The sequence below is a fragment of the Squalius cephalus genome (assembly GCF_949319135.1).
Source record: "Squalius cephalus genome assembly, chromosome: 4".
NCBI lineage: Eukaryota > Metazoa > Chordata > Actinopteri > Cypriniformes > Leuciscidae > Squalius > Squalius cephalus.
In genome coordinates, this window is record NC_137125.1 from 13,059,577 (window position 1) to 13,074,330 (window position 14,754).

The 14,754-nt window shown below is 45.7% G+C and overlaps 1 protein-coding gene across 1 annotated transcript; it reads left to right on the top strand.

The window, feature by feature from the left end:
* The first annotated feature begins 898 nt into the window (after positions 1 to 898).
* LOC307157409 (membrane-spanning 4-domains subfamily A member 4A-like) lies at positions 899 to 14,268 on the top strand. Its single transcript, XM_079869341.1, has 9 exons — positions 899 to 1,004; positions 1,132 to 1,176; positions 1,696 to 1,876; positions 3,407 to 3,517; positions 3,610 to 3,684; positions 5,056 to 5,184; positions 13,243 to 13,353; positions 13,660 to 13,722; positions 13,910 to 14,268. The coding sequence occupies exons 3-9, from the start codon at positions 1,721 to 1,723 to the stop codon at positions 14,003 to 14,005; spliced, it is 741 nt and encodes a 246-aa protein (XP_079725467.1). The 5' UTR covers positions 899 to 1,004; positions 1,132 to 1,176; positions 1,696 to 1,720; the 3' UTR covers positions 14,006 to 14,268.
* Positions 14,269 to 14,754: the final 486 nt, after the last annotated feature.

The window sequence follows — 14,754 nt, forward strand, 5'->3', positions numbered from 1 at the left end:
AGTTTTTTCAATAACCATGCATAAACATTGTTGCTCACATATTATGTATAAATAGTGATAAATATATTTTTGTGCTAAATAGAGTGTAATTACACCTTTGCCATTAATATGTTTATAAGCAACTGAAAAAAGCACAAATGTCAGGGCATGTCAGAACATCTCAAGGACCCCAAAAACACCTTAGACCCCAGAGGTGTTAAAACAATTAAAATACTATTTGACCTGTGGAAATGAATAGATCAACACTATTCTAAAAACTTTATTTGAGAAATAGTTTATACAATACAATAGTTTTTATGTATATTTTAATATTTATCCTAAAACATAGCAAGGATATTGGATGAGTTTTAGCAATGTAATGTGAATAGCACAAATGCCATTTATATTCCGTATCTAATATTTTCCAATGTCTTGTACCTTTGATGGTGTTAAACATGATATCAAGTGGATGGGAATATGAATGGAAATGATACAGATAGTGAAACTAGGCACTGTAAGCTCCATGTATGGTTATTTCGGGGAGGTGACGGGGATTGAGATGCATGTACAAACAATCTTCCGCTGACTGGGATTTTTGAGCAGGTTCTGGCATGCATGGTTTTATAAATCTGAAAACTTTTTGTGCGTATGCAGACTTTTAGTATGAAATCTACAGAAAGTTTTATAAATGAGGCCTCAGCTCAGTGAATATCTGTCTCATCTCCTGCTTGTGTGTGATAGTATGGTTTTAGATGTTTAACTCTCAGGGATACCTTATGATGAGTTTGAGTCTGGGATGCACTAGTGTTAGGTCTTTTGTTTAGTGTCCTGTATTTTTTATCTTTTATGATTTCCTGTCCTTTTGTAGTCTTGTACTTGGTCTTTGTAGTTCTTCCACTGTTTCCCCACCCTCATTTTCCCCAAGTGCTCCTTGTTTCCTCGTCTAGTCCTGTTTTTTTAGCCCTGTGTTTTCTTTTGTCTGGAAGATCCAGCTTCCTCACTTCGTTTTTAACAGCATACTAAAGGTAATGAATTTGGCTTATATACCCATAATTAACACAAATGATACAGTATGCTGCAAAATTTGTTGTTTTTTACAATCCAAAAACAAGAAAATCAATTAGTTTTCTCAATTTTTTCTCTATTTTTTAGAAGTCTTGAATTACTGATTATTGGGCCAAATTTGTTCCAAATAAGGTAAGATAAATGGTTTTGACTGTGCTTATTATTGTTATGTCACATGTTTTGTACAATATTTACAAGACTGTTTCCAAACCAGCATGCAGATTATATTAAATACAACAAAGACAAATTAAGTAAGATTCAATTTAATATTATAGTTATTGTGAAAAGAGATTATATTACAGTAGTGTGTCAGACTTGATTTCCTGGAAATAGTGTGTAGCTTTGCCACCCCTCCTAAGCATCTGAGCTCCACCCACTTTAACTTTCATTCTGGGAAACAGTATTACACCACAGAATGCGTTATCTCTATATCTCTATAAGAACACACAGCAAAAAACAACTGAAGAGTGCATTCAGTTGCATACCAAATCGAGAATCCATAATTTTTTTCTGTATATTTAAAACATTTTCAGACCTTTTTTTCCTCATAAAATTGAATTGGTGTTATCTTTTGAACTCTTGCCATGAAAACAATCTGAGGTTTCTCATTTTTATTCTTCACATGTTTTTACATGTCTTTATTCTGTACAGGTCAATTTCAGTTTCAGAAACAAGAATGTCTAGTACCGTCATTCCCACAAACTCGTCGACGCTGATCATCCAGTTTCAGGCCCCAGAACAAACGGCTCCAGCGACTGTTTATGTGCCACAGACAGCTTCAGCTCCTCAAGGACTTCAGGCTTTCCTGAAAGGCCAACCAAAAGCACTTGGGGTGAGAAATCTTTCAATAAAATTTATTTTTATACGTGTGAAGGAAAGGTACGGAAAAAAACAAACAAAAAAGCATTAGGATGTCACCGGGTGACGAATAGGAACTACAATGAACGGAACGAGTTCCCTTGGGGAAACAGTTCCGGTGTAACACCCATATTGATGAGCAACAGCTGCGGTGGATAATCAAGTGGCTATTTGAGCGTGTGTTGGGAATGAGTGAGTGTGCGTGGCGGTTTGAAGAGAGAGAAACGGCAGGTTGAAGGGAGGAGTGCGCAGGCAAGCAGAGCGGTTGTGATCAAAGTCGAGGTTACGAGAAGACGAGAGGCAGAGGCGGCAGGATGGCAGCGGAAGTAAAGATGGTTGGCGTGGTGAGGGAAATGAGAGGGGTCTGAATTGCAGATTGTTGGTCGAACTCGGTGTCTCCCTTTTGAAAGTATCCTCATAGTGGATCGGCCGGCCCCGACGAGCTGAAGTGAAGGTACACTTTTCACTGTTAAACGGTGTGTCATTGCAGTGTCTGACGATTGAAGTGAGCACGTTGAATATTTAAAGTGGTTTGATACATGCACGAGTGTTTGAGCGTTTGATGTTACCAGCACTTTGAAAACTTAGTCGGAGACCATCTAGTCTGGTGGAGTACCAAGAATTAATGTGAACATAGAGAAACTGCTATCCGCCGCTGCATGCTGCCATCGCTACCCTGTGGTAAGAAGACTCAGTTGTTAACTGCTGGATTCTGTACTCACCATTGCTGTTCTGTGAACATAGAGAAACTGCTATCCGCCACTGCATGCTGCCATCGCTACCCTGTGGTAAGAAGACTCAGTTGTTAACTGCTGGATTCTGTAGTCACCACTGTTGTTCTGTGAACATAGAGAAACTGCTATCCGCCACTGCATTCTGCCATCGCTGCCCGGTGAGGGATCCTATTATCCGTCACTGCACTCCAACTGCCGCTGGCCTGTGAAAGGAAGGTGACACCCAGTTAGCTGACGCTGTCCTGTGAAAAGAGAAAGCCCACTGTCTGTTGCCACCCACCTGTAGTCCCTTGTACCCTGCCCGCCACCTACTGCTGACTACTGCATTTGATCGGATGGTTATTGCCTTCTGCCTACCATATACTGCTCGTTGCTCCCCACCAAAAAAAGGTCCTGGTCTATTCCCCGTCGTCCTGTGAAAGAGAGGTGACACTCAGTTATCTGATGCTGTCCTGTGAGAAGAGAAAACCCACCGTCTGTCGATCCTTACCTGTAGCCTCCTGTGTCCTACTCATTACTTACGTTGGCCTGCTGTCTGCCATCTGAAGGTCCTGGCCTTTGGACCAATCTGTCCCTCATCCTTCATCCCCCCTTGTCTGGCTTTTGGTGTGTCTTGGTGTAGCTCCTCCGGAGTGGTGGTTGTCCTCGGCCCTAGCGGTGACAAGTACAAACATTAACAAACTGTTGTGCAGACCTGGCAACCCTGCTCAGCTAATAACTGTGATTCACTATTCCCCTGCAATAAGAACCTGTTTTCTGGTCTTCCTCAGACTGTCCAGATAATGATCGGTCTGCTGATTCTCCTGTTGGGAATCGTGTCTACAGTCAATGCAGAATCCATCTTTGTCTTCAGTGGTATTCCTTATTGGGGATCTCTCATCGTAAGGAAACAATGTACAATTTAAGTACAGTTCAGTCTTTTCTAACACAGGCTAAATATTCTAACAGAATAATCCTTTCTCTCTCCTCTCAGTACATTATCGCAGGATCACTCTGCATTGCTGCAGAAAATAAACTCCATGGCAAAGCCTCCTCCAGTTTATGTTTGGTATGCGCAAATCACTTGTTATTTTCAGGGGTCCAAGCAACAAACTTTTTTCAAACTTTCACTCAATTGAGGCTAAAGCAAAAGTTTTTTGATTACTCACTCACTCTTGAGCGTCTGGCGCGAATGATTTCAATGTTAAGTCAATGTAAAGACGCGTTTACGCGCGTCTAGAGGTCCTGCGGCGCAAATGAGGCTTAGCGCGGCGCGGTAGACCAGCCTCATTCACGCATCCAGTTCGCGCGAATGAGGCGAATTGACTAACACAAATAATGCATCTGTCTTTTCTACCATTTCACTGTAGCTCAGCATCACGATGTAAAGTTAATGTTATTACTTTAACAGCAGCAGTAAAAAAAAAAAGAAAAAAGATAAGCTATTAGAGTAAATATATTGCGTTAGGCTACTTCATGAGTTAATAAGAAAAAAGATTTTACAATTTCTGCAAATGCAGTGATGAGTTCATGTTCTCATGATTTATTTTTATGAATAAAAATGTTTCAAAACATCCCCCCCCCCCCCCCCTCTGTTTTTTTCACAAATCGCACCCTGGTTACAGCCTTATTCCAAAATGGATTAAATTCATTATTTTCCTAAAAATTCTACTAATAATACTCCATAATGACAACGTGAAAGAAGTTAGCTTGAAATCGTTGCAAATTTATAAAAAATAAAAAACAAAAAAATCACATGTACATAAGTATTCACAGCCTTTGCCATGACACTCAAAATTGAGCACAGGTGCAATCCTGTTTCCACTGATCACCCTTGAGGTGTTTCTACAGCTGGATTGGAGTTCACCTGTGGTAAATTCAGTTGATTGGACATGATTTGGAAAGGCACACACCTGCCTATATAAGGTCCCACAGTTAACAGTGCATGTCAGAGCACAAACCAAGCCATGAAGTGTCTGTACAGCTCTGAGACAGGATTGTGTCGAGGCTCAGATCCATTTTGGATTAAGCCTATAACATAACATAACATAACATAACAAAATGTGGAAAAAGTGAAGCGCTATGGATACTTTCCGGATGCTCTGTAAATGGTTAATTTGATTGACTATGCATAAAATCCATTATATTCTCATAAAGAGCAATGAAGTCTAATCAAAATCTAATCAGTTTGCAAAGAAATCGGTGATCTCCAAATTACCTTTAGTTTTACATGATACAGAAAACATGTCAAGTTGCCAGACATGAATGAATGAATGTATTGCTATTCTATTAAAGAAGAATAGGTCTTGGGCCTTATAATTGCAACTTGCAACTTTATTTTTTTTTTTTTTATAGTGCTCCATATATATTGTTTCATGATCTGCTTTAACACACTGGGTAAAGTGCTTTCTAACTAATTAACTTGTTTTTCTGTCTATAGGTGAAAGGTTCACTTGGAATGAACATCTCAAGTGCTATAACTGCAGGCATTTCCATTATTATCCTTTCATTGGAGTTGTCTGTAGGACATATCCCTTACTGCTATAGATATAACTGTTATAATTACAAGGTATGTTAACAACTTTTCTAGTCACAGTTTTACTTGCATTTAATAGAAGAATTTAATAGACCACTTACTGTTACTAATAATTTACGTCTTGATATTAAAGGAGAACTCCGGTCAATTTTAACATTGAGCTCATTTTATTGTACATTTGGAGTGCTGTCAATACAGAGAACAACTACAAAAATCGGTGTTGCCTACACCGAGTTATTCTATTTTTAAAATTTGCACCCTGTTGACTTCAATGGGGCAAGTACTAAACCTGCTTTTAGGCTCTTAACATCCTTGATGTGTCATTACAAGTGCACAGAAAATGTGAGTGATTCCTTCTGAGTGAACACGAGTGGATCTGACTGCAGTAGATGTAAAAGATATGTATAAAAATGATGTTCTCTTACGAGAGGTCTCTCGTATTGCGTAAGGTTAGCTTACGCATCGGGAAAGTCTTCTTTCTTCGAGATCTGAAGCCAAAAAATTATCCTTAATTTTGTATACATTGTCAACGCAGTGCAGCAGCCGACAGACCTAGGCAGGCTGTATAAGCGTGCTCATTGGCTGCTCGGCGGCAACTGCTTAAGCCTATCGGTGAGCGCTCTGAACGCGGCAACCAATGAGGGCGCTTCGCGCCCTTCCACACCCTTCTAACCGTCAGAATGGGTGTGACCAGCGTGTATATATTCAGCGCTCATAGGCTAAAATTCTGATTTTCTTGTCTTCAGCGACGCTCTTCGCATCGCTGGATCTTGAGAGCCGCCGCTGTTGAAACCAGTGACCAGCAAGCTTAGGACAGCGCCTGAGGAAGCCGGCCGTCTTCGCCGCCTTCAGCCATCCGTGCCTGCTACGCTATCCGGCGACATATCCTTTACATTATTACTGTTTCTGTGTGTATTCTAAAAGAGCAAAAACGCCTCGTTTTTGCGGCTCGTGCCGCGCCCCGCTCAGCAACGGAGACCGCTACCTCTCTGCGCTCTCCGCCTGGGCCGCGGGCACGCCGCCACCGCACTCTCCGAGTGCGAAGAGCTTTCAATGTCGACCCTGCGGGCTCGACTTGAAGCTTTCGACCAAGCTGTCGCTCCGCCTGTCCCTGCCGGGCCGCGCAATAAGAAGCGCCGCTCGCAGCGACCACCGGAGACTGTTGTGACTGAGGAGCTCGCCGGAACCTCTCCCTCGAGCTCTCTCTCGCCCTCTCCCTCCCGGCCGCTCAACCGCCGGCTCTCGCCCGCGCCGCCGCCGCGTCAGGAGATGAGGCGAATGTGATAGATACCCGTACTCTCCCTCTGTTCGAGCCGTGCAACTACGCCGCTCACAAGGGATGGCAGAAGCGGACGGTCTCGGAGCGAGTTTCCTCTCCCTCTGTTCGAGCCGCGCAAACTGAGCCGCTCACGGGGGATGGCAGGAGCGGACGGTCTCGGAGCGAGTTTCCTCTCCCTCTGTTCGAGCCGCGCAAACTGAGCCGCTCACGGGGGATGGCAGGAGCGGACGGTCTCGGAGCGAGTTTCCTCTCCCTCTGTTCGAGCCGCGCAAACTGCGCCGCTCACAAGGGATGGCAGGAGCGGACGGTCTTGGAGCTCTCTTTACGTTACAAGAAAGCTACTCCGTCCTCGCGCGTCACTCACCGGTGAAAGGGGAACAGAGTGTTTTCGTCCCGCCGTGGCCTGGACTATAACCTCCATTTCTCAGTCCCCTCTTAAGTTCAGGCGACTGGAATTGTTACTATTGCAGTATACGAGCCTGTTATAAATACACGCTCGCCTGCAAGCAAACGCCGTCACAAGACATGATGACGCTAACCGAGTACTAATGTATTCTCCCCTGTGGCTCAGTGGCGGAATCCTAGACTGTCAAGCCAGAGACCCGGGTTCGGTCCCCGCTCTCGCGGCAGATAAAGTTTATGCTGTTCGCTTCTCCGAGCTCGCGGCCAGTTTTTCTTACATACAGAAAACAAGCCCGCTCTCTCCCTCGTTGGGCCGCGCAGATTGCACTGTTCAAGGGATGACAAAGCGGACGGTCACGAGCAGCGTTCAGCGTGCGCGCCTCACTCACCGGCGAAAAGAGAAGAGAGTGTGTTAGTCTCGCTACGGCTGGACAACCGCCAATCCTCACACATTTCTCAGTCCCCTCTTAAGTTCAAGCTCTCGGGGCAGATAAAAATTTATGCTGCTTGCTTCTCCGAGCTCGCGGCCAGTCTTTCTTACTTACAGAAAGCGAACCCGCCTCTCGCACCACACCTTCTCAGGGTGCTCGAGTATTTTTGAGCGTCTAAACACGAGAGAAGAAAAGACGGTTAAATCCCGCAGCCCTGCGGCTGGACCACCGTCGAAGCTTAACGCTCTGTCAGTCCCCGTTGCCACGGCTACTGCAGCTGTTTATCTCGCAGTCAACGAGCCGGTATATCTACCCGCTCGCCTGCGCGCATCCGCCGTTCTCACGGCAACCCAGAGAAATTTCAAAAGAGCATAATGTCTGGTTGCATGGCTGACGCCGTATGTGTTTCTAGTACAGTGAATGTGCCCACGTTCTGTGCTCACCCCTGTACACAAGCACTATACATCCCGTGTCTCTCACAGAGCCCACTCTCATGAAGCAGGCAAAAGCCGCTTTAGTGTTAAAAGTAGGTCACGTGTCCACTTCTCCGTGCCCACACCTACTCACTGCCCGCTCTGTCACACGGCCTCGCACGACCGGTCATGTTTTAAATGTAAGTCCTGTGCCCGCCCTCGAGCGCTCACACATACTAACTAACATTTTCGCCCCGACGCCGACATCGCGCGTCGCGCCTCACACTATATGTTCCCCGTCCAAAGCCACCGGGACACTGTGTAAAATGGCCAGCTATCGCTACGTGCGATCCGCCGTATCTAAGCACCAAGAGCGCGCGCGCCGCGCCCGCCCCTGAATGTAAGTCCTGTGCCCGCCCTCGAGCGCTCACACATACTAACGAACATTTTTGCCCCCGACGCCGCCATCGCGCCTCACACTTTATGTTCCCCGTCTAAAGCCACCGGGACACTGTGTGTAAAACGGCCAGCTATCGCTGCGTGCGATCCGCCGTATCTAAGCACCAAGAGCGCGCGCGCCGCGCCCGCCCCTCCGTTTCGAGCTCTCGAGCCCGCGATGCGCGGCGATCGGAGCCCGGAGGCCATTCTGCCCCTGGCTGCACACGCAAAAGCGTGGGAAGCTATTCCAGGCGCATCAGAACGGGTGCTAAGCACAGTAAAACAGGGCTATACTCTGCAGTTCGCTCGCCGCCCTCCGCGCTTTCAAGCGCGTATCGAGACCAGAGTGAATGGGGAAGTAGCACATCTACTTCGAGCAGAAATAGCTACGCTTCTGTGCAAAAGGGCTATAGAACCGGTTTCCCCTTCCATGAGCGAGTCGGGCTTTTACAGTCGTTATTTCCTCGTTCCCAAGAAGGACGGAGCTCTCAGACCAATTTTGGATCTGAGACGTTTGAACAAGGCTCTTATGAGAAGACCGTTCAAAATGCTCACAACCAGACAAATTCTCGCGCAAATTCGCCCGAGGGACTGGTTTATATCTCTCGATCTAAAAGACGCGTGCTTTTCAGATCCAGATAATACCCCGTCACAGGCCATTCTTGAGATTCGCCTTCGACGGTCAGGTATATCAGTACACGGCCCGCCTGTCGACACAGCGCGCGCGCTGCATTCGACGCCTGGCCGCGTTCCTCCGGCCGGGCAGCACCGTACCTCTCAAAACATTTCAGAGGTTACTGGGTTGTATGGCCTCAGCCGCAGCAGTGCTTCGGCTGGGTCTTTTACGAATGCGCCCGCTACAACGCTGGCTGAATGCCCGAGTGCCTCACAGAGCATGGGCTTCCGGCGGTATTCGCATCAGAGTGACTCAGAGCTGCGTTTCAGCTCTGAAGCCCTGGTTAGCGGCCGACTGCTACCAGCGGGGAGTGACAATGGGAGCTATCTCACACCGCAAAGTTATCTCGACGGACGCTTCCACCTCAGGCTGGGGCGCTCTGTTCGAGGGCAAACCGGCTTTTGGCCTATGGTCAGACCGGGAAAAATGCCTCCACATAAACTGTTTGGAGATGATAGCGGTCGAGAACGCGCTCAGGCGCTTCCTCCCATTCATACGGGATCACCATGTGCTAGTCCGCTCGGACAACACGTCCGTGGTATCCTATGTGAACCGACAGGGCGGTGTCAGATCCAGGAATCTGTGCAGGCTGACAGAACGCCTTCTCGTGTGGGCTTACCGCTCGCTGCGCTCGCTGAGAGCCGCGCACGTGCCGGGCCACCTGAATGTCGGTCCAGACAGACTGTCCAGGGACAACATTCCCCCGGGAGAATGGTCTCTGCACCCCCAGACAGTCCAGTTTCTCTGGCGCCTATTCGGCAGAGCGGAAATCGACCTCTTTGCGTCGAAAGACAATGCTCAATGCCCGAAGTTTTATTCGAAGAGCGAGGACGCGCTGTCCCAGACATGGCCCAGCCTCCTGCTGTATGCTTTTCCTCCGATCTCCCTGTTGCCACAGGTCATTTCGAGGATCAGAGAAACGCACCACTCAGTGCTGCTTATAGCCCCGCGATGGGAAAACCAAACTTGGTACCCAGAGCTAGTGAGGCTGTCGCACTCACCCCCATGGCCGATCCCGGTGAGAAAGGATCTCCTCTCCCAAGCTGGTGGATCGATCTGGCATCCCCATCCAGAGCGCTGGTCGCTGCATGCATGGGTGATCAACGGATACCCGTTGACCTGTCAGAAGGGGTCGTGAACACGATCACACAGTCGAGAGCCCCCTCCACGAGACGGCTCTACGCGTCTAAATGGTCGGTGTTTTCTAAATGGTGCGCTACTAAAAACTTGGATCCGCGCGCATGCGGGGTCCCGCGGGTGCTCTCCTTCTTACAAGAGCTGTTGGAAAAGGGCAGATCCCCTTCCACGCTCAAAGTATATGTGGCCGCTATTGCAGCGTTCGCTGAGACGACGCGCGGCCGGGCAATGGGAAGGAATGAGCTCATTATCCGCTTCCTCAGAGGAGCTAGACGGATGAATCCCCCGCGGCCCCCCTCGGTTCCCTCGTGGGATCTGTCCTTGGTCCTAGCGGCCCTAGAGGCTTTTCCCTTTGAACCGCTTGAATCCGCGGATCTAAAGTATCTGTCGCTTAAAACCGTTTTTCTGATAGCTCTGTCTTCAGTCAAACGAGTGGGTGATTTGCACGCGCTATCTGTTAGCCCTGCATGTCTTGAGTTCGGGCCGAATGACTCGAAAGTCATTCTCAGACCGAGACACGGTTACATCCCCAAAGCGATTGGAACCCCGTTTAGGGCACAAGTTATGTCCCTCTCGGCTCTGCCAGCATCCGACAGTGGGGACAGTGATAACCTCCTATGCCCTGTCCGGGCGCTGAGAGTTTACATCACGCGCTCCGCCGCTTTCAGGCGTTCAGAGCAGCTCTTTGTTTCCTTCGGCGGACGCACCAAGGGTCTTGCCGCCTCGAAGCAGAGCTTGTCCAGGTGGATAGTGGACGCGATAGCAGCAGCTTATGCCTCCAGACACCTGCAGTGCCCTCTGGGCATCAGAGCCCACTCCACTAGAGGCATGGCCTCGTCGTGGGCCTGGTCCAGCGGAATTTCTAATCACGGTATTTGTATGGCGGCGGGCTGGGCCTCCCCGTCAACATTCGTGAGGTTTTATAACCTGGAAGTTCCTGCCCTACAGGCAAAAATACTGTCAGCATAAGTGACATGTATGCTCTGCCCATTTCTCGTGTGCAGACTACGTTCATATGCTGGCGCTATTCTGGTACTATACTCAGGGTGAAGTGTTTGACTCAGACCGGCTGATCCGCTCTGTTTCCTATTTCCCGTTACGCGCTGTTGTCGGTGCTGGCCCGCGCTGCTGGCCGCCCGTATTATTCTCTGTCGCGCGGGAATTTTTCCCTTCATGTGAGACCGACTATGTCGTTTTTCTCCTACCCTTATGAGTGCTAATGTACTGTATGGGCTCGCTCTGCCGGCCCTACTGTTTGTACTGTTATATGTTTATAGACCGGCCGCGCCGCTCTATTTCATATGCTGCATGAAGTGCCTGTACTGCGCTGGCCCGTCTCTCCGACCGGCCACATTTCCCAGCAGAGTGTTTTCCCCGGTTTCCCTGGGATTCATGGGCTGGATGCTCGGCGCACAAGGCGTTGACAAAGGGTTCCCGATGCGTAAGCTAACCTTACGCAATACGAGAGACCTCTCGTAAGAGAACGTACTCGGTTACTAATGTAACCTCGGTTCTCTCTAGAAGAGGGAACGAGTATTGCGTAACCTGCCGTGTCGCGCCACGAGCTTTTGCGCTTCAGACTGCGAAAACCAGAATTTTAGCCTATGAGCGCTGAATATATACACGCTGGCCACACCCATTCTGACGGTTAGAAGGGTGTGGAGGGCGCGAAGCGATAGGCTTAAGCAGTTGCCGCCGAGCAGCCAATGAGCACGCTTATACAGCCTGCCTAGGTCTGTCGGCTGCTGCACTGCGTTGACAATGTATACAAAATTAAGGATAATTTTTTGGCTTCAGATCTCGAAGAAAGAAGACTTTCCCGATGCGTAAGCTAACCTTACGCAATACTCGTTCCCTCTTCTAGAGAGAACCGAGGTTACATTAGTAACCGAGTACGTTATTTAAGCCAGCGCAAATACCTGTTTACATCCTGTTTTTCGGTTGAAGTCCAAAGTAGTCGATTGCCGAGTTCACGCGCGTGATCATAGGTAACTAAACCTATGCGCGTGAACTCGGCAATCGACTACTTTGGACTTCAACTGAAAAACAGGATGTAAACAGGGATTTGCGCTGGCTTAAATAACATCATTTTTATACATATCTTTCACATCTACTGCAGTCAGATCCACTCGTGTTGACTCAGAAGGAATCACTCACATTTTCTGTGCACTTGTAATGACACATCAAGGATGTTAAGAGCCTAAAAGCAGGTTTAGTACTTGCCCCATTGAAGTCAACAGGGTGCAAATTTTAAAAATAGAATAACTCGGTGTAGGCAACACCGATTTTTGTCGTTGTTCTCTGTATTGACAGCACTCCAAATGTAAAAAAAAATGAGCTCAATGTTAAAATTGACCGGAGTTCTCCTTTAACACCCGTCAAATGCGTGTGTATTTCAGCAGTGGCGTGTTACAGTCACTCCTACTAATCGCTTCGGCGGACTGAATTTCATATATACATTTATCAATTGTAGTCTTTTAAAAAATCATCTGAAATAATAAACTAAGTGCAATGTAGTGGTCAAAAATAGTGACAGCGAGTTACACACAAACCCGCCTCTCCTCACTCACTCATTTCATTTGCTCCAGAAATATATTCAGACACCATCAACATTTCTCACATTATCAGTTTATTCGCTATAGTTTAGAAAATGGTAATAAAAAATGACAAGAACTCAGAGTTATCAAATCAGTTGATATTTCACTGGTTTTGTCCATCCTTCTGTTAGACTGTCTCACAAATGAATTAGGTTGATTAGCTGTCATCTGTTAAATTTAATTACACAATTACATAATACCAATTTAGGTCAACCAATTACCAAGCAATGCTTCATTTTGTTCAGTCTGTGTGTAAAAAGGTCACATTAGCAATTAAAGAAAAAACAGTAAAGCAAAACATGGTCAGGTCAAAGTGTCTGAATAATTTGGTAGTCACTGTATGAAGAATTTTTGGATGAAGAATTTCACAGTTACTTTATTTTGCTATAATTTGTGGTTTGACTGTAGCCAAATTATGAGATAGTAGTAAAAATATCTATATGGCAGTTTTTCCTCATGGTTTTGGTAAAATTGTTGCCTGTGAAAATGCTGAGTGTAACTTCTGAAAACCACTCGACACAGTGGCTAGTGAGCAAAAAAGTTAATGTCAAGCCCTGTTCACCATGCAAGAAGGCTTTGACATTATACATTAAGTTTGATTTGTTATATTACCATATGAACCTCAAGGATTGTACATTCTGCACTTGCAGCCAGCGTATGAGTGAGTAACTATCATTTATTTTATTGATATTTGTGCTAATGATGAGTGTTTTCTCAGATCCTCTTCCGGGGGATCAGTGGTGTGTCCTTGGTATTCACTGTCCTTGAGTTTATCATCTCCATCTTTCTGTCAGCATTTGCCTGTAAAGCCAACGCTTGTTCTCCACAGGTGAGTGATGCGTTCAGGGCTAGAAGCTGAGTGACCGCTATGGTTGCTAAGCAGTTGCTAGGGTTTTCTGGGTGGTTGCTAGGACATTGCAGATTGACAGAAAGACGGGTAGTTTTTCAATTTCTATTGTTTTCAATAATCTGCACAAGTTTCGACGCCAAAATATTTCATCAGGATTTTTGTCTTTTCCTTTTTCCATTTGAAATAGTGTTGTCTATAAACCTGTAATACTAGAACTGTCATCCAATGTTATTAAATTTATATTGCAGTAAGAAGGTATAAAACGCAACGTGTATTTTTCCGAAGGTGCTTCCACGTTACCAAGTTGTTATTCCACAGTCCTATGCCTTTAGACCCAATCCATCAGAGGTAAGAGAAGCTTGTAGCACCAGTCTAATGGGACTTTGTGGAAAAAAAAAAATAAATAAATAAATAATTTTTTTATATATATATATATATACATACATACGTGTGTGTGTGTGTGTGTTTTCAAGAATTGATTAGAACTATCAATAAATAAGCATTAAAGCTGATGGCATACCTGTTTTTCTTGCAGGTACCTCTGGTGAGCGACTCTTCCGTGAATCATGATCCTGCAGATGTTCCCCCACAATACAGTGAATGTGCTGAATATCCTAAATATGAATATTAAAAAGTGGACAGAGCTGTGGTCCTGCTGTTGGGTTTGATGCTTTCACAGGACACACGGGTTCTTCCAGTGATTCAGGTCTTGTCCACACTAATACGTGTGGCATCTTTTAAATGCTGTTTAAACTTTTGACAATTTTTGATAAATAAAATTGTTGTTAAAAAAAATAAAAAGCATATTTTTCTTTCTGTTTTGTCCTTCTGTCCACACTGACACACATTTTTATTAATAAAAAACATTCTCCAAAGTGGATTAATTTGAAAACACCGTTTTCGCGTTATAGTGTGGACTGTCAAAACTGAGTTTTTTTAAAACATTGACGTAAGTTTAGTCATGTGACGCATATTCATGTTTATACCAGTATTGTGCCTGTTATGTATGATCCACTTTCACACTATTGCTAAAATGTTACTTTGCACACTCTTCATATCACAGTCCTGCAAGGAAGACAGAAAATGTACTTGCATTTGCTGTCCTTCAGTAAAACATGAGAGCAGTCTCGCTTTAGACCAAACATATAATGGTGACTGAGTGCATCAGTGAATGCTGAGATATTTTGCTAAATAAAATAATCCTGTCAGAAGAATTGCACAATAACTTTATTATTTACTTTTCCATCTGTATCATCTCAGTGAGCTTTTTTTTTTTTCACTAAAAAGAAGACACAAATGTAATCACTGGATCAAATAGTAAATACAGATTTGTGAGTACAGACACTTGTGAGTAAAAATACTATTCAAGATACTGCTTCG